General features: G+C 45.7%; 1 protein-coding gene across 1 annotated transcript in view; it reads right to left on the reverse strand.

Annotated features, from left to right (window-relative positions):
• LOC138287473 (prostaglandin-E(2) 9-reductase-like) overlaps positions 1–27,700 on the reverse strand; it is a 186,561-nt gene that overhangs the window by 74,716 nt on the left and 84,145 nt on the right. The window contains exons 4-5 of the mRNA XM_069227914.1: positions 9,681–9,758; positions 3,468–3,590 (exon numbers count right to left, since the gene is read on the reverse strand). Of these exons, the coding sequence (XP_069084015.1) occupies positions 3,468–3,590; positions 9,681–9,758 (201 nt within the window). The remainder of the gene's footprint in view (positions 1–3,467; positions 3,591–9,680; positions 9,759–27,700) is intronic.

Consider the following 27,700-nt stretch of genomic DNA (forward strand, 5'->3'; position numbering starts at 1 on the left):
AGGCAGAAGGATACACCCACAATGCTTTTATTATAGTCTTAGGGTGAAGTAGGCACCTATAGAACCTCTAGAACTTCTAGAACTCATTTACCAAGGTTGGATTTTTCATTACCTTTACTATGTTTGATTTGTTTCATCTGCCTAATTATCACAGCTCATTCTTTCTATGCAAGAATATGATTGTTTTAATAAATGCATTGAAAGCATATTTCGTATTTCTTTAGTGTTTTACCTGGGCATGCATGAGTAATATACCGAAAGGGTGAGATCTGTTTCCATGACTTCCCTAGGGAGTTAGAGTGTCATATTCAGGTCGCCAGGGGTTTAGGTGAGGCACTGTGAGCTAGGAAGGAATTGGGCCGGTGTGTTTCTGATGGTGTGGTAGGACTCAGCCTCCACATTTTGAAGTTTCATTGTCATAATACGCAGTCCTATTATCATAGTAGGAACCGTGTAACACCATTTTGAACCCACACCTGGACCCAGCTTGAGTAAGTCCTGAACACCAAAGTGGTGTTTCAACAGTCATGCACCCTTGGTTGTGGTGCTAAAGCAATCTAGATGGCCAAATCCAAAACTGTGAACAGAGAACATTTTTTGCCAAAAACTTCTCTGAGACTCAAGAGAAAACTTGCTTGGCTTAGGGACCAATGTACATTGCAGGTCGGATTGACTTTGTGGCTTCTCCCGCTATGTTCTTCTCCACAGCAACAAATCAGTCATCCTTCACCAAAGGGTATCTGGCGTGGTGGAACTCTCTTCGGCTACAGCCCTCTGCCTCACCCCGCCGGAGTTTCTTGACTTCCATTTTAGAGACTAAGGGCCTGATTTAGAGTTTGGCAGAAGGGGTTACTCCATCACAAACATGACAGATATCCCATCCGCCATATTACGATCCCCATATAGCCAATGGAGATCGTAAGATATTCGTCATGTTTGTGATAGAGTAACCCACCTGCCAAACTCTAAATCAGGCCCTAAGTCTGGGTTCACACTCCAGTCAACCAAAAACCCAATTTCTCACACTATATTACTCCTTTACTGAGAGATCATCATTGGCTCACACTAGAGCAAGGGATTGTCTATAACGCCTGCTGTATTATTTTAAAGGCATTCTGGGAGGAGGCTTCTCGATTCTTAAGAACTACAATCATTAAATCTTTACTGACTAGGAACTTACGATCATCTTCCTCCAATCTCTTTCCTATTCCCAAATTCAATGGGTAGTGTCAGGTTCTTTGTACAAATCTCCACCATATGGAATTTCCTACCTCCACCTCTATGTCATCAGATAGATTGCTTGAAGTTTAGGAAGGAGATAAAGATGTGGTATCTTAGCCAGCACTGCTAGCTCTTTTTTGCTCTATGTACGCATTAAGTTAGATTGGGCTCCTCGTTGTACTTAGTGCCAAGAAACTGCCAGGTGAATGTGCACTCTACAAGGTAATCGTAACATCCAGTTTTCATGAACTACTTTTGCCTGGCTTAAATGTGGTTCCATTTTCTGTCACCTTAAACCCAGACCTATTGGGTTTGACGATTCTTGTTTAATTTGTTCACATCTGCTAAATGCAGTGGGCTAATACCAAGGCTGATGGACAGCTACTTGATCCATTTTCTACAGCCAGCTGAACAAGTCTGAAAAGTGCTGTCTATAAAGCTGTCTTTGTGTATGATGGCGCGCGCGCGCGCATGTGTGTGTGTGTTTCCCTGCAGGGGTGTGCATTAACTGCTATGTTATGTGTGGTGTGTGATGATATGAGCCCTCGCCAGCTTAAGCTGTCTGCAGAAGAAAACTAAACATATGGGCCAGGTTGTAAGAAGGTATATGGCAACCAACATAGGGCTGATGCACACTTTCTGCAGTTTTCTTTAATAAATTAACAGTGTTAATATGTTAGGTAATGTCAATTCTTTACAGTCAACACATTTAGTTATTGTCCGTCTTTGGTCCTGTCACTCAGACAGAGCTCTCCTCGCTAAGCGTAAACATGCCAGGGCAGTCATCAACATGTACAAGTCAGCTAGACTAGAAGGCTAGATTCATGGCTCTCAGACCAGGAGAATGGGCTTTCTTGAAACATTAAACCACCTGGAGCCAGCCCTCGGCTGGAACAATCTGTAGGGCTGTGGCTGCTGTGAAGTATCCCTTGAAGATGTTGTGTGCCTCTGCCCAGTGTTACTGAATGAACGCATATCCAAGCTAGTGTGGAATAAGCTGGGAGTCCGCACTTGCTGGCAAAACATCATCACGTCTTTAAATCCTGACAGCATAACTTTGAATATCCTGTTGACAAAGTTTGTCACTACTGCTTTAAGCAGGTTTAACTTCCTGGGGCTCCGGGGCTTAAAGATTGATTTGGTACACAATTTTGTGCCAATATTCGTATCTACTCTTTACTTATGCAACTCTGGTATTCACACAGAACTGGGTGCCCGCTTGAACGAGCGGATCAAACTAACTGCTCTTGTTGCTGTCAGTTTTCACAAATAAAACCCTCTACCGTGCTTTGTGCAGCAGCATGTCTAGGATCCCTGTGAGCAAGTGCCGACTGATTAGCCAGGGCATTTATACCCAGGCACCACAAATCCCTTTACGATAAAGTAACAACCAACGAGTTCAGAGCGATGTTCTATGTACCTCCCACCTTATCGATGTTATACTTATTGTCGTATCCATTGCACCAGCACTTTAGGGAACAAGTCCGTTACTAATAGCGAATGACTCGAGCAGTAATTCTTATATGTCTTAAATGTTGATTATTTTGCTTTGCACTTGTCACGCACTTATTTTTAGCAGTAATAATGCTTTTAACATATTGCATATGAATGTGGATTGCGCCTTTCTGATTTGTGTGCTATGTTTTTATCAATTGTAATGGTTGTCCTAAAATACATTTAGTTACTGTATAGAGCTGCATTTATTGGAAACTATTTAAAAAGCAGTTCTCGTCCATGCTTTAGAGATCAGCAACAATCCACAATATAACCGCAAGACGCATGCTTCAGCAGAAATATGTTATAAATATAATCAATAGCTTTGCCAACTATAGAGTGTAGATTCAGTCCAAGGACAATAGAGAAAGCAAAGGGCACAGCATGAAACGTCAGTCACGTAAACATGTAAATGATTTCAGAAGTGGAGATTCACATGAAATTGGGTTAGAGCCAGGTTTAACATTAATCTCCATACTACGTACAGGAGAAACCCTCTCTGGATAACATTAATATTAAGACTGCGGATTCCAGCAAGATCCTTCTCAGGGGTTACATGGGAACCACCTTAGAAACAGCCGCAAGATTATTCCCAGAAGAAAAAAATCATCTCCACTCAGGTAATACCTGAGAAAAGAATCCTATTAAAAACAGGCCTGTAAGTGAAATAACTTGTGAATTCTTCCCAGAAACAGGATACCTGAACATATATTTTAATGCATAATAGCTGTAAAAAGGAATGAATCTCTTACCTGGTTACAGACTGGTTGGTGCTTGAGTCCTGGTTTGTTAAGGATCAGCTCCAGTTGTCTGCGGTTGAAATTGGACACCCCGATGGACTTCACAAGACCGGCGTCCTTGCAGGCCTCCATAGCCTGCGTGGGACAAATACATGAGCTCCATTGGCCACAAATGTAGCATCCCACAAGGTACAGAAATAGAACACATAGGGGGCCCGCCAATGTTCCCCTTCCAAAATACCGCTCCGCGGTCGCAAGACCGCTGAGGGTATTTTGGGATTTGCCCTGGGCTGGCGGGTGGCCGCCAAAAGGCCGCCCGCCAGCCCAGGGCAAATCAACCTTCCCACTAGGACGCCGGCTCAGAATTGAGCCGGCGGAGTGGGAAGGTGCGACGGGTGCAGTTGCACCCGTCGCATATTTCAGTGTCTGCAAAGCAGACACTGAAATACTAAGGGGGTCATTCTGACCCTGGTGGCCGGTGACCGCCAGGGTCACCGACCACGGGAGCACCGCCAACAGGCTGGCGGTGCTCCCTCGAGCATTCTGACCGCGGCGGTTCAGCCGCGGTCAGAAACGGAAAGTCGGCGGTCTCCCGCCGACTTTCCGCTGCTCGGGGGAATCCTCCATGGCGGCGGAGCGCGCTCCGCCGCCATGGGAATTCTGACACCCCCCTACCGCCATCCTGTTCCTGGCGGGTCTCCCGCCAGGAACAGAATGGCAGTAGGGGGTGCCGCGGGGCCCCTGGGGGCCTCTGCAGTGCAATGGCATGGGCACTGCAGGGGCCCCCGTAAGAGGGCCCCACTTAGTATTTCAGTGTCTGCTTTGCAGACACTGAAATACGCGACGGGTGCAACTGCACCCGTCGCACCTTCCCACTCCGCCGGCTCAATTCTGAGCCGGCGTCCTAGTGGGAAGGTTGATTTGCCCTGGGCTGGCGGGCGGCCTTTTGGCGGCCGCCCGCCAGCCCAGGGCAAATCCCAAAATACCCTCAGCGGTCTTGCGACCGCGCAGCGGTATTTTGGAAGGGGAACATTGGCGGGCGGCCTCCGCCGCCCGCCAATGTTAGAATGACCCCCTAAGTGGGGCCCTCTTAAGGGGGCCCCTGCAGTGACCATGCCATTGGCATGGGCACTGCAGAGGCCCCCAGGGGCCCCGCGGCACCCCCTACCGCCATCCTGTTCCTGGCGGGAGACCCGCCAGGAACAGGATGGCGGTAGGGGGTGTCAGAATCCCCATGGCGGCGGAGCGTGCTCCGCCGCCATGGAGGATTCCCCCGAGCAGCGGAAAGTCGGCGGGAGACCGCCGACTTTCCGTTTCTGACCGCGGCTGAACCGCCGCGGTCAGAATGCTCGAGGGAGCACCGCCAGCCTGTTGGCGGTGCTCCTGTGGTCGGTGACCCTGGCGGTCACCGGCCGCCAGGGTCAGAATGACCCCCATATACTTTTATAAGAGTTACTTATGATTCTAACACCAATCCATGAAAGGGCAACAGAGAGCTCGAAATAGCAATAAGGATGTGTGTCCCTCACGCTTGGTTTTCTTTGATAAATACACCTGCCCATAACACATACAGGGCATGCCTACATGTGATCTATGTATAATACTCACAAGGCATGGCCTGGCCTGTATTTGAATAGCATCACTGGTAAATGTACTTACTGTTCACTTTACACCATGATGTTTCTTTCAACTCTAACCTCCCCACCTAATGGGCCTGGAAAAACGAAAGCATCATTGATTACGATCTTATCTCTTCTAATCCTTGCACTGTCTCTGTTCATTTTGAAGTTATTGTTAGTAACTTTAACAACCACAACCTGTCTTCTGCCTCCCTTAATCGGTGCTTTAGTAAAGAAATTGCAGCTATATTATATCCCAGGACAGAACATCTCCAGGACCAGGGTGGCAGGCTTTGTTGGGGCAACATGAATCCAATTAATTATTGTCAGAATTTGATGTGCTGCTGTTTTAAAGATTTTTATGATTGAATCGACTGGGCTACCTCATCTAATGTAGTCCTTAATTATTTAAACTATGGACCTGTTTTAGAACTTGGTGAATGTGTTGCTACTTCACAATGGTAATGGATATCCCGTTCGCCAAAATCTAAAACCCATAGGAAATAATGGGATTTAGATTTTGGCAGATGGGATACGTGTCACCCTTTGTGCCAGATTAACCCATCCGCCAATATCTAAGGTTCTGATTTAGAGCTCAGCAGATGGGTTACTCCTTCACAACAATGACTGATATCCCGTCCACTGAAATCTAAATCCCACAGACTATAATGTGATCTAGGTTTTGGCGGACAGGATAGCTGTCACAGTTGTCCACCGTATTCTAAATTAGACCGACAATCAGGCCCTATATTTGCTCTAACATTAAGAGACTTTTAACTGCTTCTTTTAGGGTTTCATCAAAGAACTCTTCCAAATGTTTTGACACTCATTGCACATTAGCGCACCACAATGTCATGCTTGCTCCAAAAAGGATACTGTGTTCTCATTCTGAAGTTTCTGGATGTTGATTGGCTTATTAACAACGCCTTTGAAGTAAAAAAGGGTGGTCATTAGGGATGAGGCATTGGATCAACCAGCACTTGTCTGCAAGCTAAAGGACAGAGGGGCTTTCTGGGGGCAGTGAACTTCCATTTCTGTGAAAACAGTAACTCCCCATCCCTTTGGTGATGCACACAGGTGACTGTGTCCCCCACTTCTCAAAAATGTATGTCCTGCTTCTGATCTAGTTCATTTGTCTGATGTGTCACCTGGGATATTTTTCACTTGTGAGGAAATTATTATTAAGGCTAGCACTAAGAACCCAAGGAAGGCACCAGGCCCAGATGGAATCCCTATGGATGTAAACAAGCACAATCTTCACATTTGGGCCACCTCAATTAGTGTCACCTAAAGCTCCCCCTCTCCCTTCGTGGTCACAATTACTAATCGTCCCAGTATTTAAAATGGTAACAAACACCATCCTAACTGTTATGTACCTATCTCATTGTTGGACTCCATTGTCAAGATAGCCAGACACATCATTTCTGACCTGTAGTATGAATTCAGAGCCGGCCTGGGCACAATCGCGCAATATCTGAACTTAAACCTCATTGACAACAAAAACACAGTTGCCAAACCACGGTCTATATACTTTATGGCTCTTAGGTCGGCATTTAATCGTGTCAGTTGCTCCAAACTATGGTCCACCCTGTAAACTCTAGAGGGGAGATGCAGACAGAGTTCATTTTCTCTGTGACATGCGCTGTAACTTGACACCAAAGTCAGGTTTGTGGCCGGTGGTGAGTGCACTATTACTTTACACAGGAGATTACATCCCGGCTTTGTAATTGCCTGTTTTCATGTCTTATTGTACATTAATCAGATGGAGACATTTCTGAAATGCAGTGGTCAGGATATGCCGCTTGTCCCACACCTGCTCTCTTGTGTACGGACACTGTCGTTTTACTTTCAAATATGATTAATAGGTTGAAAAAAAATATTTGACTGTTTTGTCACTTTTATGGACAGGTTGGTGTGAGTATCTGATTCTGCAAAACACATATCCTCTTAATGGGTCTTAAATTCACCAGGAGAAGGGATTTTAGGAGTAAGGATACTATCATCAGTAAAGGTACATTTGTTCTCTTATTTAGGGGTCTAATTTGATTCATCTCACGAATGGTGCCATCTTCCAACTGTTAAGGGATGATCATGTTGTGGATCTATCTTTGCATTTTCTGATTTTGCTTTTAAGTTAGGCAGCAAATCTATTATAGCTATTGCTCAAGATATAGCAGGCTGAATGTGGCCCCACTGCCTGTTATGATTTAGGTGTTTGGGATTACATCAGTACCCCCAACTTAGAGAAAGAAGAAAACTAATTTTTAGATGCCTTTTGTCTGTGCCCCATAGCACTCATTTGTTTACCTGTCACAAAGAGTTTAGCCAGTGATACACTGAGGACACGAAGGCTACCAACTTGGGAAAAACAGAAAGCAAACTCAACCCCCTTATCATTAAAGATTGTTTATGGTTAGATAGGGGCATCAAAATCCAATTCTTTTGCGGACTTGGGTTGACACAGTGCTTAATTTGTGAAAGAAAAAGTGCTGGTGCTTGAAACCCTGCTTAGAAGCCCACTGCTGCTGCACTCAAACGTCAGTGTGTGGAATACCAAGGCTGGTCATTTTAAAATAACCTCTTTAATCCAGCACCAGACCCTCCACATTACCCCACCCCAGCAAGTTCCTGCTTTCTCCTTTTATGACTGTTTTGCAGACTTTCTCTTCCTCCTTCGTTTGTAATTTCCCTCTTTTGCGCTCGGTAAATAAGCAAAGAGGAAAAATAAATTATGCTCTCAAAGATAAGTGCTTGTGCCCCCAACCATCAACCACCGGCTCAAATTAAGCACTGGGTTGACCAAAACTATCCAGCTAGCAAAATCTCATAACCAAAGCTGACTTAGATAGACAAACATCATATTTTTAAAATGTAGGAAAAGGAATTAACTAAATCCTCAGTAAGACTTATATATTATTGAAAACTGTATCCACACTCGACCCTTACTTGTTCTGTGTACCCCAATGTAGACGCAGTGTTTTTGGTTGACTTGTTTCGGATTGAATATTCTTCATCACCTTTGGAATCTTTCCAAGTATCAGCATTTTGCTATGGTGCACTTCATTATGTTTTGTAGTTTGTTTAAACCACTAAGGAAGCGACATTTTGCTCAGTTTTTAAAGAAATTACATTTTAAACAAGCAAGTGCTAGGAAGTAGAAACCTGTTTTACCATGACAGTGGATTGGCGCGACAGTGGAAACACAGCGAGAGGAGTGACACAAAGTGAGTGGAAGACTGAATGAAAAGAGAGTGAGGGAAGAAGAGTGACAAGGTATATGTAGCTGAGGAGTGCCAATGTGAGAGAGTAGTGTAGTGATAAAGACAGAGAGGGAGAGGAAAGTAGAGAAAAATATAAAGAAAGGAATGACATTGAGCGAGAGTAGACGAAGGACAATAAGGGACAGCAGACTGACTATCGGGGGCAGCTGACTGGCTTGGGGTGAAAGGAAACACAAAGAAGTAACAAAAGAAATCAGAAGAGTGACAATGAGAAAGATCAGACAAGGGCATAAAAGGGTATAGCAGTGACAAAAGTTGAGATTAAAATATTTATGAAAGACCAGAGAGGAGCCAATTGCAACTCAAAGCGCTGCAAATGAGATAGAGACAGTTTGTATTTATTAAAGAGAGTAAATTGATGTGTATCATCAGTACGCATACTCAATAAAATTAACAGTGCTTTTATTTTTCAGAGAGGGTGGCATTCCTCCCTGTGGCATACCCTGAACGTACTGTTAGGGGGGCATAGCCGCAGGCAGTACATTGCAGTGCCCTGTATATACAATGCAGAGCATATAGAGGTCACGGCCTGCTAGGCAGAGGTGTGCTGTGGCATGCCCCACGAGCAGTACACAGTGAAAGACAGAAACTACAATGGTGGACGTAGAGAGTGGGACAAGAGTGAGACCCCGAGGCAGGGAGTCCAATTAATAAGCACAGATTGAGGACAGGGGCGAAGGGACAGGGAGATTTGGACAGGGACACCAGATTGGAGGGACAGACCTTTGGGATAGGAAATCATAGGCTATGGAAAGAGAGAAACAGAAATAACAGTGGGGCAGAGAGGCATGTGCACTGGCACAAGCATGTAGATGGCAAACAATGAGACACAGACACTGCAGCCTGAACTGACTCTGAGACATGGTGGCACCCCGTCCCCCCACCCACCCATAACACACCTATAATCATGAGGACCGGCCACTGACCATAATGAAGTGTGTATTTACTACTCTAACTCTGTGCGCGCTTTGATTGTAGGGAATGTTATAAAGCAGACCGAGGCAAATATAACTGCACTTTTAGTTTTTTGATGCACTCGCTCAAAACTACCTAAACACTCTACAGGGACAGGTCCTCATAACGCACCAGTCCTCACAAGGATATTTTTGTCTGGGCTAGACAGTGATTACCCATTGTATGAGGACCGATCCTGTCCTCCCAGTGTGGGTTATACATACACACACACACACACACACACACATACACACACACATACACACACACACATACACACACACAAACACTCACTAGGAAGTGAGCTTTTCATAGACATCCACTCTATCCTATGCACTCTTATTTCGATGTTTTGTGGTATAACTCCATACCTCCCATGTGGCACGCAGATCGACAGAATGGCAAATAATTTTTCCATTTTCATCCATTGGAATTATGCTCTCTCCAGGCTATAAAAGAAGAGTGAGAATGTAAGGTGAAACATATATATACAACCATTTGGTTTTCTTCCTAAGAGATCAAAAAGTGTATCACTTAGACGTCAAGTGGTCCTCTTGCTAAAGAGACCAGGGGAAAGCTAAGTTATGACCTCAAATGATGCGTTGCTAGACTAGTTCCATCAATTTGACTGTTCACAGATTTTGATGGTATTTTGCCATATCTAGGAGCTCTAGGCCCTCAAAACCTAGCATTCTGCTGTGCCTCGTGGCTTTATTTCATTAATGGACACTACATAGCTAGTCCTACCTCAGTTCCGTAAAACATCTTACCATTGGTAAAAGGCCTTGTTGTATCCTGGCTTATTTAGTGATAGAAGGTGCAGTGCTTGTACTAGATACTTCTTTGTTATAGGTGCTCTCTCTTTTACCTTGTTCTACTTCTGGGGAGCTTGTCTCCAATCTTGCAGTCCCTAGGTGTGAATGTTCTGCTCCTCCACACACTTTCTGTCAAGTTCATAGGATAGGAAGTGGTGGTCAGAGTCCTCGCTGTGGACAAGTGAGGACTGCATGCTGCAGTGTATTAGCATCCATCCTCAGTTCCTCAAGGTATTGACTCCACCACTAGTGTAAATGTTCATTATACCAACATCTGTTGGACACTTGGGCCGCCAACATGTTTTACTGACCTGTTTACCAACACATGTCTACTTGCACTAACATCCTTCGCTACTTAAAGTACAATGGGTCTTACTCACCAAAAAATGGAAAAGTGCAGGCAGAGAAGTGTGCTATATTTTTGGAAATCATAAACACTTGTAAAGCTGCACCTGGTACAGGTTTCCAAGTAGGTTTCCAAACATACTTCTAGGAATCTCTTGTCATAGCTGAGGCATCCATATAGTTTGAGTACTCAGTAATTTATTTTTTCTCCAGGTGAAAACATTTTCCCCATGGAGGAAACGTAGTGCACTCATGAATGCATCCCTATGTGCATTTGTGGCAGATAAATGAGGTAAATTTGATTGTAAACATGTGCTTAAAAGTGTCTGTGTGAATTAACCCCAGGGTTTGTAGTATTTTAGGTTTAAACCACTTTGGATGTCCCAAGATCACAAAAAGCAAAACAAAGCACTTAAATGCTTAGACTTCAATAAAGTTGACTGCTTTTAAATTATGACTTTTAGGTTTGGAGCATTGACAGTATTATTAGACTGGAAGATCTTGATAGAGATCAAATTTTATTAATACATTAGTGGCATAGAAGTTAGCATATGGTGACTCACAAAAGTGTGTAGTTCTCATGTGAAATGTTTACTTTATTGTGTATTGTGAGAAAGAATTCTGAAGTAACAAACAACTAGAAAAATGTAATATTTCGTCAGAACTGTATGAAACCATTGAAATGACAACGTACTTTTGCTGAGAAAATCCGGAGAGTTGCAAACTTGTTGGTGCCACCAAAAACGATTGGACACCGAATCTTATGTGTAAAATGGGCCCACCTAAAGGACCAATCAAGAGGACAATGGTTGTTTCTAATTAGTGAGAGACTTTGGAAGTCTTAGTCAGTCTTAGCCCAGTCTATCTCTGTCTCAAGTCCGTCTTGAGTCCTGTCAGAGTCAGTTTGCTACTATCTCGTGCCTGCTTCTATAACTTCCTGTCCCTTTCCAAGTCTTCTGAGAGTCCGTTAGTCTTAACTGCCCCATTTGTTTATGCCATTCAGTACTAATATGCCCAAGCTAATTCTGAACTGCTAAATTGCCTTATGTGCAGCCCGTGTTCTGCACTGTTCTGATGATGCTGTCAACTGACTCCTTTGGAAGGTGACCACTCTTGCTGATGAATTATCCTCTCTTCTGTCCCATGAGGAGAGGTATAACTAAATATGGTTTCTTGTTTTCTTTTCAGCTTAGATATTACACCAGCATGTTTTTATAGAGAGTAACCATAGCTAGATGATTTTTCCTAAATTATTTTTGTCCTTCTCTTCTGTTTTGCCTGCATGTGTTAGCCCGCTACCACACATGCAAGTCCTAATTTGTGTTAGAGATACGGATGGCCCAGCTCTGTAACTGACTGCAAAAATTGTATTTTGAAGATTTACTGTTGTCCCCATCATCTGCTTTGAAATCTGATGTTAATGTGCATATTGTGGTTTTGCTGATCTATGTTATTATTTTGGAGTGTTTAACAGTATTGATGTTTAGTAGGTTACATCTTTTTAGACATTTTGGTTTGCCAATGGTTCTTATGTATCTTTTTAACTTAGTTTTATGCACCTTACACGTGACATTGCTTTTGGGATTCTAATAAAGTGTTGAAACTTGATCCAGTTTGGAGTTTGATTTAGTGTTTAAATTGTTCATGGTTTCCAGAATTGTTTATGGTTTTACATCACTGATTTGTGAATGAATGATTCTGACAACTACACTCTTTGCCAAGTTCAAAGATCTAGTCGACCTCTAATCGTGGGAATATTTATGTTTTCTTACCAGTGTGCTTGTGGTTTCTAAACCCGAGGCGGGAAGAAGACTTCCACGAGTGCTCCAACAGTTTTTGGTAGCAGAGGATGGTTATGTCTTGTGAAGAGAAGAGTCAGAGTTTGCCCACATTGTGAGTGGTTTTGGCATTGTGTAGGGGTTGATGAAATTCCAGCTTTGTGTTACAAGTGTACAGTATGAATGTTAAGTAGATTTTCACTTACACTGCTTTTGGCTGAATCACAGTGAAGTGTAGTGTACGAAGTGAGTAGAGAGTTTGCGTACTCCAGGTAACTGAGTAGGGCGTTTCCGTACTCCAAGTATGACAGTGGGGAGCTGGCACACTCCAAGTGAATGTTGCGCTTTGTGCTCAAAAATTGCCCATGTGGTTTTTGTTGTTGACAGGTCCTGCAAGGCCTAAGTCCCTGGAGTATTGTACAAGTTTATGGAGACACTTGGTTAATTTATTGTCTGCAGTGAGGTATTGATTGATTGAGGGTTGTCAACAATACCAGCAGATTTCCATTGAGTGTGTGAGTTACTGGTTGGTATTAGGTGAATCCTGAGTGAAAGAGGAGAATCCGTGTCAACCAGAGTGAGATTTGTCGGTCAGATCTTACTTGTGCATGTGAGAAAGCCACAGCTGGAAAAGTAGCTGTTGTGCTGAAGGCCACAGTCAAAAGTTCCATACAGCTTTCAAAGCATTTTAGTCCTACCCGTAGTGAGCAGATAGGTTTGGATTTTGTGCTGGCAATATTTGCATTTAGGTGTTTTACGTGAGTGGTGCATGAGATGGCTCTGAAGTGAGTCACAGCTGCCAAGTGAAGTGAGTGTGTTGTCATTTGGTCTGTGGTGGGATAGGCCGGTTGTTGAGAAAAGCTGTGCAAGGATTGGTGGACAAGACTGCGCTGCCATAGGTTGAGAATAGCTCATGAAGAGGATTGTGGGATCGAAAATTACCTCCGGGTTTTATAAAATTTGTGTTTGGGAGTAAATCTTGCAAAAAAATGAAGTTATGACGTTTTTCAAAGCTTGAAGGAGTACATTGAGAGATGTTTTTATTTTAGTTAAACAGGGTGAACGTATTCCACCTGAGGGTACACCAGAATTCGAGGTCATGGAGGAAAGAGAGGATTCAGCAATGTCTTTGGGTAAATCAATGGTGTAAAATAACTGAGAAAGGAGGGGCTTCAGCTTTTCCCTGTTATGAAACTTTTACTTTAAGAATATTATGGAATCTGAGGAGGGTGTTGTATGAATCAAAACCCCTCTTAGACCTGAACAATTTGCAGCATTTACCATTTGGGAAATAACTGAGAGGTAGAAAGGGGCCCAGAAATTTGAAAGGAGAAAGAGGAAAGCAGAAAAGACATTAGCAGAAGATAAATGGGATGAGGAGCACAGAATTTGGAGAGCAGATATATTACATGCAGTGAAGTTATTCCCAGCAATTTCACAGGAAGGTGATGGGAGGTGTTAAATCTAAAGCCAAAAAGAAATCTGAGGAAGATTCAGAACAGAAGTTAGGTGAAAATAAAAAGGTAGAGGTCACCAAAAGTGATTTGGAGGATGAATATATAATGCAGTTGTTGCAAAATCGCCCCCCGTTCAATGCAGTTGAATTAGTAAATCAGAATATAGTTCTGAATATGGCCATAGCCCAAGTTTAACAAAGCCAGTTTCAGTTAACACCAAATGTGCCTACTGCTAATGTTGCACAGATGCCAGCGGTTTATTCAATACTTCCAAATATTAGCACAGCCCAGAATGTCACAGTTCCAGTTATGCCACAGCCAATTCGGAATGCAGAACTGGCTCAAGTTGAGTCCACACCTAATGTACAGACACCTACACAAATTGTGAACCAGAGACAGACAATGCCTATGTATTCTCAGGTAATGACACCACAGGATGTTGCCCTGAATCTCAAATCAGGCTTTTGGTACAGTATTGACTGGCGAAGGTGACGGATGAATGTTCCCACCATGTCAAACAAATTTGGCAGGACCAGATGCATTGACAGTTCCTGTGACAATAGGACCAGTAGTCCCATTGTATGCCCAGGGTAATAATCTGAATGGTTCACAGATTCCAAATCTGGTATCAGCAATCAATTAACTTTTAGGAACTAATGCAGAAAAAGAAAGATTGAACATGACTGTGCAAGCCATGACCCCTATGAGTTATTTTGGTTCAATCCAGACACATGATAGAGTGGGCCAACTTAATGATATGACATGTCCCCCATGCTCTACAGGCTCATCTGTAATAGGTCAAGAACAGGCAATGAGAGCTCCATGCAATATTTCACAGCTTATGCCCAAGACAAAAGTAATAACATTAATTTACAAGGATTGACAGCTCAACAATTGACTGGCTGGTTAGACAATTTAAGCGGAGCATCAGCTTCAGGAGACACGCCAGAGGGAGTAAGGACATTGAACATGGCCAGACTAAAATTAGAATTAAATTAAATGATTGCTGGTACACTTGAATTAGACAGATTAGATTCTTACAATGAAAACGAATTACGCTTTATGTGCAAGGACATTACTCTTCAACCAGGACAGGTTTATGAGAAATTAACTAATTTAGCCGAAATGTATGAAATCAAGATGAATAAATCCAAACAGTTAATGAAAAATTACAGATTAGAATTTGATTCGAGAGACACTGCACACATGAGGTCACCTGGAATGAGAATTCACATTAAAGAATTCATCCAGAACATTCAAACATGAGGAGCATTAGATAAATGGGAAGGCAGATGGGCAAAGAAAGGAGTTCAGAAACAAAAGCCGACTGCATCTCAAATGATGTACAACATAAGGGAGCTGTAAAAATGATGCTGATGAGCGAAATCCCAGGAGGGAATTTTGTTCATGTTCCTTGAAGCAGACGTGACATACTGTCATTTACAAATCATTACCCAAAGTTGAGGGAGAAACCAGTGGAGTGGTATCAGCAAACGGAGAGGTTCATCAAGCTTGCAAAGTGCCTGTGGAAGGATCTGAACACTTTGTTTGAGATTGTGGTTCCAGCAGATTTATGGGTTAGGTGTAAGTGGAGTGTTGATAGGCCAATGTGAAAACCACCAAGAGATGCGGTAACAGGTACATTGTCTGAAAAGGTGATGAAAAGTTAGTACAAGGTGATTGAGATTTTGAAAACCAGAGTTTCCCCTAAAGATACCAATAGGCAAAGAATTGACAGGACATCTCAGGAGGCAAAGGCGTCTGTTCATGCTTATTATGAGAGATTAAGCAATATAGTGGCACAGAGATTATTGAACCCAGAGACATGATTCATTTTGTGTTGAGATTTGTTCAAGGATTGAAGCCTGAAATTAGCAACATGATTCAGAATCATTTGATTTACGGGAAAGGGAAACCAATTGATGAAGTAATGCATTACGCAAAATACTATAGTGACAAAATTGAGTGGAAGCAGAAGAGATTGAAGGAAAAAGCAATGGTGATGCAAAACTAAATCTGCTGAAGCAGCAAATATGCAGGGATCGCAAGGTATGGTGAATGCAGGAGGAATGCAAGGAATATAGGAACAAGGCAATTTGGTGTCTCAGTTCAGAGGTAGAGGTTGTGGAATTCAAATAGATCTGAATGTTAATGTTGCTGATGTCCAAAACATGAAGAAAATGCTTCCTTGTCATGCGTGCAGCAAAGTCGGACTTTGGAAACGGGAGCGTCCCTATAGTAATGAAAATAATTTGGTGCAAGGTGGTGGTGTTGCACAGATGGTTGACAGGAGTCAGTTTCAAAGTCAAAGAGTTCAAATGCCCTGAAATCAAAGCATGAATGTTCCTATGGGAGCAGTCCAAATGCAAGTTCCCCAGCATCAAGTACAGTTTCCCCAACACCAGATTCAAGCCCCACAGCAAATGCAGATTCAACAAGCTCCGATGGCACAGCAACAGGTAATGGTTCCTCAGCAGAACATGAACCAAAGAGCAAATGCAAATGTAAATCAGTTAATCACACAATACACATTGATTGATTTTAGTGATGATGAAGTGAATGAAGAATGCATGAGTGAGTTCAGAAGAGGAAGAATGTGTGTTGGCTGCCTCACTGGAGGTAGATCCGCATGGTCCTTATGTGAATGCAAGCATTATGGGTTATGATGTTTCATTTCCGATTGACACTGGATCAACACATTCCACTGTTAGATCTGCAGAAGCCCCAAATGTGCCCTTTTCTGGAAGGATGGGTCAGGTTGTAGGAGTAGCAAACCAGCATTTGGTGAACCCCATCACAGAGCCCATTCCAGTTAAAATAGGAACCTTCGAGGATCTGAAACAATTCGTAATTTGCGATTCCAGTACTCAGTCTGTTAGAAAGAGACCTACTATGCAAAAAGAAAATGTTCCATCACTTGTACAGATGAAGGGATAGCAATTCAAACCAATAGCAATGATGAGACTTCCAGTCAAACTGATGAGATGTATTCTCTCCTTACATTGTTTCTGGCCATGTTAGTTAAAGACCTGCCAGGTGAATTACAAGACAGTGATGTTGAGAGTTTGGGATCCTTCTGGAAAAGATATTGGACTCATATGAGGTGTTGAGCCAGTTAGAGTAACTGTGAAGCCAAATGCAGTTTTTCCTAGAATGCCGCAGTATAACATGACTCCAGAACTGATTGAAGGAATTACCCCAATAATTGCAGATTTTGTTGAGCAGGGAGTTTTGAAAGACGTAATGAGCAGCCCATGTAATTCTCCAATTATCAGATTACGAAAGCTGATTGGGAAATACTGCATAGTTCAGGATTGGAGAAAAGTGAACAACATTTTGGAATGCACTCAGCAGTAATCTTATTTCAGATTCCATGTGAAGCAGAATGGTTCTCCATTATTGACTTGTTGCAAGATTTACATGAGGAAAGTCAATTCCTTTTCTCATTCAGATTCAGAAGCCATGTGTATTTGTGGTGTCAAACTCCACAGGGGTTTTCAGAATCACCGTCCATTTTTAATCAGATTCTCAAGAAGAATTTAGAGTCCTTAATCATGCACTTCAGTCTGCTTTAGTACAGTACGTTGATGACTTGGTGGTTGCATCTAATACACATGAGGCTTGCAGACAAGATACAATAGCATTATTAAATCATCTGGGTGAAAATGGACATAAGGTTTCCCCTACCAAATTACACTATTGCCAGAAGAAAGTAAAGTATTTGGGTCACCAGACTGAGAAAGGCACGAGGAAAGTGTCTTGAGAGAGAGTTGCAGATATTATGCAAATGAATCCCCCAGTTACGCAGAGAGATGTCAAAATGTTTTTGGGAATGGTGAGTTATTGTCTCCAATGGGTCCCAAATTTTGTATTAATTTCTAAACCTCTGCAAAGGATAAAGCACAAAGAAGTTACAGACTCAGTCCCTTTTAATGAAGAATGCATGAGAGCTTTCATTGAGTCGAGAGAGAGTTTGTGCAGAGCTTCAGCCTTGGAAATGCTTGATTATACTGAAAACGTTTCACTGTTTGTCATGAACGTGATGGTTGTGTTCTTTCTGTTTTGACACAGTTGCATGGAGGAACAAACAGACCTGTGGCATATTTTTCCACCACATTAGATCCCATAGCGGCTGCTTTGCCTGGTTTTTTAAAGGCAGTAGTGGCTGCTGTGTAAGTATCAGTCAATGCGAAGGCATTGTGATGGGAGACTCTTTAACTGTTTACTTTTGACAAGGACCAAAACCCAATATTTGACCAGTACCCGTCTCACCCGTTATGAATTATTGATTCTTGGATCTGCTAATGGTGTGGTCAAGAGTGTGCTGTTCTGAACCCAGCTACATTATTACCTGTTAAGGTTAATGATTCAAATGATACTAATGAAGTGGAACATGACTCCCTTGATGTCACTGAACTGTGCACCAAACCCAGACCTGATATTCAGGATACTCCTTTAGAGGAGAATGACCAAGTTATATTTGTTGATGACTCCTGTTTAAGAGACAGTGAGGGTACTTTGAGAGCTGGTTATGCAGTTTTCACCCTCTCAGGAGTAGTCAAAGCTTCATGGCTTCAAGGAGTCATTTCTGCCCTAGTAGCTGAATTGGTTGCTATCACAAGAGCATGCTGCGTATCTGAGCAGCTCAAAGTGATAATATTCACAGATAGTCAATATGGATTTGGTGTTGTTCATAACTTTGGGCAGTTTTGGCACCAGGGAGGTTTCATTATCTCATCAGTGTGGGAAAGTACCATCTTGCCTGGCATGTTACCCCCAATTTTTACTTATATGTATGTTTGTTTTTGCCTGTGTCACTGGGATCCTGAAAGCCAGGACCCCAGTGCTCATAACTTCGCCCTGTATGTATTCCCTGTGTGGTGCCTAACTGTGAGGTTCTGCTAACCAGAACCTCAGTGTTTATGCTCTCTCTGCTTTTAAAATTGTCACTGCAGGCTAGTGACTAATTTTACCAATTCTGATTGGCACACTGGAACACCCTTATAATCCCCTAGTATATGGTACCTAGGTACCCAGGGTTTTGGGGTTCCAGGAGATCCCTGTGGGCTGCAGCATTTCTTTTGCCGCCCATAGGGAGCTCAGACAATTCTTACACAGGACTGACACTGCAGTCTGAGTGAAATAACATCCAGGTTATTTCACAGCCATTTTACACTGCACTTAAGTAACTTATAAGTCACCTATATGTCTAACCCTCACTTAGTGAAGGTTAGGTGCAAAGTTACTAAGTGTGAGGGCACCCTGGCACTAGCCAAGGTGCCCCCACATTGTTCAAGGCAATTTCCCCGGACTTTGTGAGTGCGGGGACACCATTACACGCATGAACTACATATAGGTCAATACCTATGTGTAACTTCACAATGGTAACTCCCAACTTCGCCATGTAACATGTCTAGGATCATGGAATTGTCCCCCCAATACCATTCTGGTATTGAGGGGACAATCTCATGCATCCCCGGGGCTCCAGCATGGACCCCGGGTACTGCCAAATTAGCTCTCTGGGGTTTTCTCTGCAGCTACCGCTGCTGCCAACCCTCAGACAGGTTTCTGTCCTCCTGGGGTCTGGGCAGCCCAGTACCAGGAAGGCAGAACAAAGGATTTCCTCTATGAGAGGGTGTTACACCCTCTCCCTTTGGAAACAGGTGTTGAGGGCTGGGGAGGAGTAGCCTCCCCCAGCCGCTGGAAATGCTTTGAAGGGCACAGATGGTGCCCTCCTTGCATAAGCCAGTCTACACTGGTTCAGGGATCCCCCAGACCCTGCTCTGGTGCGAAACTGGACAAAGGAAAGGGGAGTGACCACTCCCCTGACTGGCACCTCCCCAGGGGTGGTGCCCAGAGCGCCTCCAGATTGTCCCAAACTTCTGCCATCTTGAAAGCAGAGGTGTGAGGGCACAATGGAGGCCTCTGAGTGGCCAGTGCCAGCAGGTGACGTCAGAGACCCCTCCTGATAGGTGCTTACCTCTCTCTGTAGCCAATCCTCCTCAGAGGGATACTTAGGGTCTCTCATGTGGGTTTCTCGTCAGATAACGAATGCAAGAGCTCACCAGAGTTCCTCTGCACTTCTCTCTTTGACTTCTGCTAAGGATCAACTGCTGACTGCTCCAGGACACTTGCAAAACCGCAACAAAGTAGCAAGAAGACTACCAGCACCATTGTAGTGCCTAATCCTGCCGGCTTTCTCGACTGTTTCCTGGTGGTGCATGCCCTGAGGGCTGTCTGCCTTCACCCTGCACTGGAAGCCAAGAAGAAATCTCCCATGGGTTGACAGAATCTTCCCCCTGCTATCGCAGGCACCAAACTTCTGCATCACCGGTCCTCTGGGTCCCCTCTCATCTCGACGAGCATGGTTCCTGGAACACAGGAGCTGGATCCAAGTGACCCCCACAGTCCAGTGGTCCTTCTGTCCAAATTTGGCAGAGGTAAGTCCTTGCCTCCCCACGCCAGACAGTAATCCTGTGTACTGTGTGAACTGCAGCTGCTAGGGCTTCTGTGCACTCTTGCAAGGATTCCTTCATGCACAGCACAGCCCAGGTCCCCAGCACTCCGTCCTGCATTGCTCAACTCGCTGAGTTGACCTCCGGCTTCATGGGACCCTCTTTTGTGTTGCTGAGACGACCGCCATGCTCAGATTTCTTGAAAGCCTGTTCAAGTGCTTCTGCGGGTGCTGCCTGCTTCTGCGTGGGCTCTCTGTGTTGCTGAGCGCCCCCTCTGTCTCCTCCTCCAAGGGGCGACCTCCTGGTCCTTCATGGGCCCTGGCAGCACCCAAAACCTTCAACTGCGACTCTTGCAGCTAGCAAGGCTTGTTTGCAGTCTTTCTGCGTAGACACAACTCTGCATCCTCCAGCACGCCGTGGGACATCTTCTGACTAAAGGAGAAGTTCCTGGCACCTTCAGTTGTTGCAGAATCTTCGGCTTCTTCCACCCGGTGGCAGCCCTTTTGCACCTTCATCCGGGGTTTTAGTGGGCTCCTGCCCCCCCCTGGACACTTGCGTGACTCTTGGACTTGGTCCTCTTCCTTTGCAGGTCCTCAGGTCCAGGAATCCGTCTTCAGTGCTTTGCAGTCAGTTGTTGCCTTTGCAGAATCCCCTATCTCGACTTTACTGTCTTTCTGGGGTAGTAGGGTAACTTTACTCATACTTTTCAGGGTCTTGAGGTGGGGTATCTTGGACACCCTTAAGCCCATATTTATACTTTTTTAGCGCCGCCTTTGCGTCGTTTTTTGACGCAAAATCAGCGCAAACTTACAAAATACAATTGCATTTTGTAAGTTTGTGCTGATTTTGCGTCAAAAAACGACGCAAAGGCGGCGCTAAAAAAGTATAAATATGGGCCTTAGTGTTTTCTTACACTCCCAGTGACCCTCTACACACTACACTAGGCCTGGGGTCCCTTCGTGGTTCGCATTCCACTTTTGGAGTATATGGTTTGTGTTGCCCCTAGGCCTATTGTCTCCTATTGCATTCCATTGTGTTCTACCGTATTTGCACTAAGTGTTTTACATACCTGATTTTGGTTTGTGTGTATATTTTGTGTATTTTACGTACCTCCTAAGGGAGTATATCCTCTGAGATACTTTTGGCATATTGTCACTAAATAAAAGTACCTTTATTTTTAGTAACTCTGAGTATTGTGTTTCTTATGATATAGTGCAAAGTGATATAAGTGGTGTAGTAGGAGCTTTGCATGTCTCCTAGTTCAGCCTAAGCTGCTCTGCTATAGCTACCTCTATCAGCCTAAGCTGCTAGAACACTACTAATCTACTAATAAGGGATAACTGGACCTGGCACAAGGTGTAAGTACCATCAGGTACCCACTATAAGCCAGGCCAGTCTCCTACAATCAGGATCACCCATTCGAAATGGTGAAAGAATTCATACTTTGATAAATGCTCTGCAGTTACCTTAGAAGACTGCAGTTGTGAAGTGCACACCCCATCAGAGGTCAAATGACTATGTATCGTTGGGTAATGCCTATGCTGACCAAATTGCCAGATATTGTGCACTTCATTGTGTCACCTTCAATGAAGAGTGGGGTGATGGAAGTGGCACCAGTGAGACAAATCAAAATTTCTTTTTGTTAATGGTTGATATCTGGGATGAAATTAAGAGATTGCAGGCAGAGGCAATAGAGGAAGAACAAAGAGGTTGGATAAAAGCAGGTTGTGTTCAAAGGGAGGAAGATGATGTTTCAGATTTCAAATGAAGGGGAAGTTGTGTTGCCAAATTGTTTGTTAAACTCAATGGTAAGATATTATCATGGTCAGGTTCATCTCGCCAGAGATGTAATGAACTGCACATTCAAACAGACATGTTTTAGATTGATTGCAGAAGCGGTTTGTCACCGATATGTTATATGTCAACAAATGAATGTAGGGAGACGTGCAGTGGTTAATTTGAGCCACATAGGCAGATCAGGAGGTCTATTTAACAGAATGCAACTTGATCGTATTGAGATGCCTGGCTGCAATGGATTGAAGTAGGTATTGGTTGTTGTGTGCGTGTTTTCCCAATGGATCAAGGCTTATCCAACATGTAGGAATGACAGTCTTACTGTAGATAAGCTGCTGCTCCGGGAATTGATACCGATGTTTGGGATCCCGACTTCTTTGGAATCAGATCGAGGAACTCATTTTAATAATGAGATTATTAAATTGTTGTATGCAGCACTAAACATTAAGCAAAAATTGCACTGCAATTACAGACCGGAGGCACAGGATTGGTGGAACAAATGAGTGGAACACTGAAAACTCGAATGACAAAGGTTTGTGCCTCTACATTGTTGAAATGGCATGATGCACTGCCACTTGTCTTGATGAGCATGTGTAGCACCCCTGACAGGAAGACAGGACTGTCTCCCCATGAGATTCTTATGTAGTGTGCAATGACATTACCAGCAGTACCTGCAAATGCACTTGGATTACAATAGTGTACCTTACACTGTTTGCGATTCGCAATGGGGTCGCAAATGACCTAGCTCATGAATATTTATGAGGTAGGTCGCAATTTGCGACACAATTTGGAATGGGCGCCCTCACAGGGATGTTGGCTTGCTGGAGACAGCAGACCACCATGTCTGTGACTGCTTTTAAATAAAGCAGTTTTTTTTTATGCAGCCCGTCAAACGAGATGCATTTCAAAAACAAAAATGAAAAGTTTTCTTTTAAATTTTTCAGAGCAGGCAGTGGGTCATACGAATCGGGCCATTTGCAACAGGAAAAATGGTACGTACATGTGTCCCTAAGCGCTGGGTTATTGCAAGGGTCTGGCTCATGTGGTTCGGTCTTTGTCTCATCAGGTTGAAGCAGCAACAGTGCAAACGTCTCATGAACAGTGTCACAGCTTGAAAGCTGACGATTGGATTATCATAAAGAAACATGTAAGAAAGACTTGCCTAAAGCCAAGGTGGAAAGGAACGTATCAAGATACCTTGGTGACGACGACAGCTGTGGTCTGGTCTTCCAAACTGGATTCACGCAAGCCACACCCGCAAAGTTCAGTGTCCTCTTGAAAACACAGAGGCCCCCATTACAACCCTGGTGGTCAGTGATAAAGTGGCAGTTATACCGCCAAAAGGCCGGTGATAATTACCGCCAAAATATGACCATGGCGGAAAGAGCTCAGATAGACAGCCACTTTACCACCCCGACCGCCAGGGCGGAAACAACAGCCAACACAACGGTAGCCGCCAACAGCCAGGCGGAAGTCAATGTTCCCCCTACCTTATTATGAAAGCCCAATCCGCCACCTTTTCCGGGGCGGTACCAATGACATCAAAAGCCTGGCGGAAACACTACACAGAAGGGAAAGGACTCACCATTGGAGACACAGGCAACAACCACGCCACCATGGAGCCCGAGCTGCAAATATTCCCGATGATTTTTTACGTCCTGCTCCACCACAAACACCAACAATGGCGAAGACGACCACAGTGAGTACAGCCGCCTAGCACACAGGGGAGGGGGAAGGAAAAAAAGAGTGACACACACATACACAACACACCCCCCACCCCAACACCATACACACAATCAGATGCAGTAAGAAAACATTTTTACCCCATGCCCCTCAGGAATAATGCAAGGACAACACGAATAGATGAAAGTGAGTGTAATAATATAAATACAGTAGAAATACGTACATCCAATCTAAAAGTATATACATATGTACAATTCAAAGGACACTGCCCAGTCCTCAATGTGCGTGGGCCACAGGGCCACATATAAAGTCCAAGGCCCCACTTGTCTCCTGCACCAACACGGAGAGAACACTGCAGGGGCATCATTTGGAAAATAGGCAGGCACCTCAGGGGGACGGGGAATGGGTGTGGGCACCTCAGCCGGCAGATGGAGCAACACCACTGGTCCTGGAGGGACATCATGCCCTGTGCTCTGTCCTGGTGAGTGCAAGGCCATAGTCTCTCAAGTGGGTGACTTGCCCACATGCTCTGGAGGGGGCAACATGCCCATTGCTCTGTCCTGGGGAGTGCAAGGCCACAGTCTCTCAAGTGGGTGACTTGCCCACATGCTCTGGAGAGGAATACATGCCCTGTGAACTTCTTCCTGGGGAGGATGGGGTGAGTGGGTGGCTTCCCCACTGGTTCTGGAGGGGGCATTGTGCCCTGTGATCTTCATCCTGGGGAGGATGGGGTGACTGAGTGCCATAACCACTGGTTCTGGAGGTGGCATCGTGCCCTGTGATGCAGATCTTTGGGAGAGCAAGGTCACAGTCTATCAAGTGGGTGTCTTTCCCACAGGATTTGCAGGGGGCAGGCCGCACAGCAGCACATGGAGACAGGTCTACAGAATGTCGCCCGCCGGGGACGGCTGCTCAGTGGTGGCAGTGGTATTGCTGCTGCTGCTGGCGGTAGTTGTGGGGGGAAGCTCCAGCCCATCCCCTGTAGCCTCAGACAGCTGCCCACTGGTGGTGGTGCTGCTGCTGCTGGCGGTGGTTGTGCGGGGAAGCTCCAGCCCATCCCCTGCAGCCTCGGACGGCTGCACAACCATGGTTGGTGGTGGGGGCTCCGACTGAGTCCCAGCATCAGGCCCCTTATCCTTCCTGCCTGCTGGTGCAGGACCCTTGCCCCTCCCGGCAGCAGCTGGGAATGGCTTCTTGCCCTTCCTGGCTGCAGCTGGGGATAGCTCCTTGCCCTTCCTGGCAGCACTTGGAGCAGGTACCCTTTCGGTGAGTCAGCCTGGTGCCCTGGATCCTTTCCCACCACGAGTGGGTGTGGACACTACTGGGCACGTGGACTGGGTGGCTGAGGTGCTTGCCTGGGTTTTAGCCGCCCTGGCCAGACGTGAAGGACGGGGGGAGGAGAGGGGAAGAAGTCAATGGTGGAGAGGAAGAGCTGCTTAGGGACATTGGGGCGGGGAGAGGGAGAAGTTGCTGCAGTGGAGGAAGAGGGAGTGGTTGTGGGAGGTGTCTTCCTGCTGTGTTTGGGTGCAGGTGCATGGGCTGGATGCTGTTGTGAGGTGGATGGCTTTCGGGGTGTCTGAGTGCTTGCGTTTGTGTACCTTGGAAAGGGGGGTGACAGACACAGTGGGAGAGGACACAGGGGACGTGTGCATGGCTGTTGTGGTGGTGTCTGCCAGTGAGGTGTGTGTTCTGTTAGGTGTGCTTTTGATGGCGGTAGTGGATGTGGATGTAGTGCATGCAGGTGTGGTGCTTGTGTTTGCCTGTGCCACTCTTGTGTGTTGTCTTGTGTGCATGCTCATCTGTCTGTGTGCTTGGGATAGGTTGGGGTTGAAGGGAATGGGACTGGCATTGGGTAGAGGAAGTTGGAGTGGGGAGGGTGGAAACAGGGACAATGGCTGCCATCAGAGAGGAGGCCAGAGCCTGGATTGATCTGTGTTGGGCCGCCAAGCCAGTGTGAATGCCCTCCAGAAATGCATTTGTCTGTTGCATTTGGGCTGCCAACCCCTGGATGGCATTCACAATGGTTGACTGCCCAACAGAGATGGATCTCGGGAGGTCAATAGCCTCCTCACTCAGGGCAGCAGGGCTAACTGGGGCAGGGCCTGAGGTGCCTGGGCGAAGGAGATGCCCACCCTCCTGGGTAAGCGGGTATGGGCAATTCAATTAGGGCCTGCTGGGATGGGGGTGGCGGTTGTACCTGTAGCTGAGGTGGTCATAGAGGTGTCCGCCACCACCTGGGAGCTTCCATCGTGCGTCCAAACTGTCCCCTCCAGTCTCCGCTGTGGTGCTCCCCTCGCCCTCCGTCCCACTGGTGCCCTCACCGTCGGTGGACTCTGCCTCCTGGGTCCTGTAGGATGCAGCTCCCTCCGTCGCCGGTGCCTCTGCTCCTCCGCCAGATGATGCTTATGCACATAAGAACAGGATGACAAAACAAAAAGGGGGGAGACAAAGGATACACTTGGTCAATGGCTGCACCAACACCACCGTTGGCGTACACAGCATCCTCACACACAGGGAACAGGTCTACGCACTATGCAATGCACTACCAGTAACAATGCTAGTCACCAGGGCATGGGGAGGAACACATTCTGCCATCTGCAGCATACCTGGGTCCCACACAGTCCTGCCCAGTAGTGGATGCCTACAAGCTAGGTAGGAGGACTATCACATCAGAACCCTTGCCACCAGGGGTCCTACGCTGCACTGTCAGGCCTGGCCTAGGGGCACCCACAGACACACATCCCCCATCCGGGTACCACCCCACCAGGCGTAAGTAGTAATGATGGGCACTGTACTCACCCCCTTGTGGCTGTTGTGATACCCTCAAGCCCCCATCCAGCTCTGGATAGGCCACCGCCAGTATGCGGGTCATCAGGGGGGTCAGGGTTCGATAGGCACCTCTTCCTCGTTGGGAGTCCATCCCCAGCTGGGCCTCTGCCATCTTCCGTGCCCAGTGTCTCAGGTCCTCCCACTGTTTCTGACAGTGGGTACTCCGCCTGCCGTAGACCCCCAGGGTCCGCACGTCCTTGGCGATGGCATGCCATATACCCTTCTTTTGATGGGCACTGACCTGCAGAGGAAATACACACAGGGAAAGGTATTAGTCAGACCGGCCTACCATACCCCTTCCAATCCCCAATTGTACAGACCTGGCCCAGCACACAAGCAGCTCGCCACCCAGGGGACCCCCACCAACCCCCCCCCACACAAGGCCTTCACACACACCACTCCATGCATTCATGCCCCATGCATCGTGCTCACAGTGTACTCACCAGTTGGTCTGGGGGCCCATACAGTAGTCCGTACTGGGGTAGGACCCCATCCACCAGTCTCGCCAACTCCTCTGAGGTGAAGGCAGGGGCCCTTTCCCCAGTCACATGTGCATGGTAAGTCCCAGACACACGTCACAGTAGCACATGCAGTGTAGGTCCTCTCCTGTTGAAGGTGAGGAAGCAAGTGAGAGAACAGATAGAAAATGGCGGTGACGTCCGCGGCAGTGCATATCGTCACCGCCGGCGTACATCATCATTGGCCACTGTACCCCAAACGGGCCAATGTTATCCAATGAGGAGTTACACGTTGGTTCCCGACAGCCTCCCGCAAAGGCGCATAACGTCAGCAGAATTACCTCACTTCCACCTGTCCCTCCACACAGGACCAGCAGACGCCATTTCAGGGAAAAGAGGGGGCAGGCCCTGCATTATAACTGTGTCACATCTCACAATTGGACATACAGGACAAATGCCACATATGCATTTAAATTTGACATCATGCATTGTGATGTTGTGGCTACAATGTTCAGTTTGTGACCGTCTCCTCACTCCTTTGTCCTCTAGACTGCAACCGTTGTGGATGAATAGGAGATTGAAACATACCCCTTGTACAGACCCCTGGTGGACTTGGCAACAATGGAGGACAGGCACATTATCCTCACCTATAGACTTGACAGGGCGACAATCACGGAGCTGTGTGCCCAACTGGAGCCTGACCTGATATCTGCTATCAGTCACCCCACTGGGATTCCCCCTCTTGTGCAAGTTCTATCAGTGCTCCATTTCTTGGCA

Source organism: Pleurodeles waltl, chromosome 4_1 (genome assembly GCF_031143425.1).
Source record: "Pleurodeles waltl isolate 20211129_DDA chromosome 4_1, aPleWal1.hap1.20221129, whole genome shotgun sequence".
In the NCBI taxonomy this organism is placed as follows: Eukaryota; Metazoa; Chordata; class Amphibia; order Caudata; family Salamandridae; genus Pleurodeles; species Pleurodeles waltl.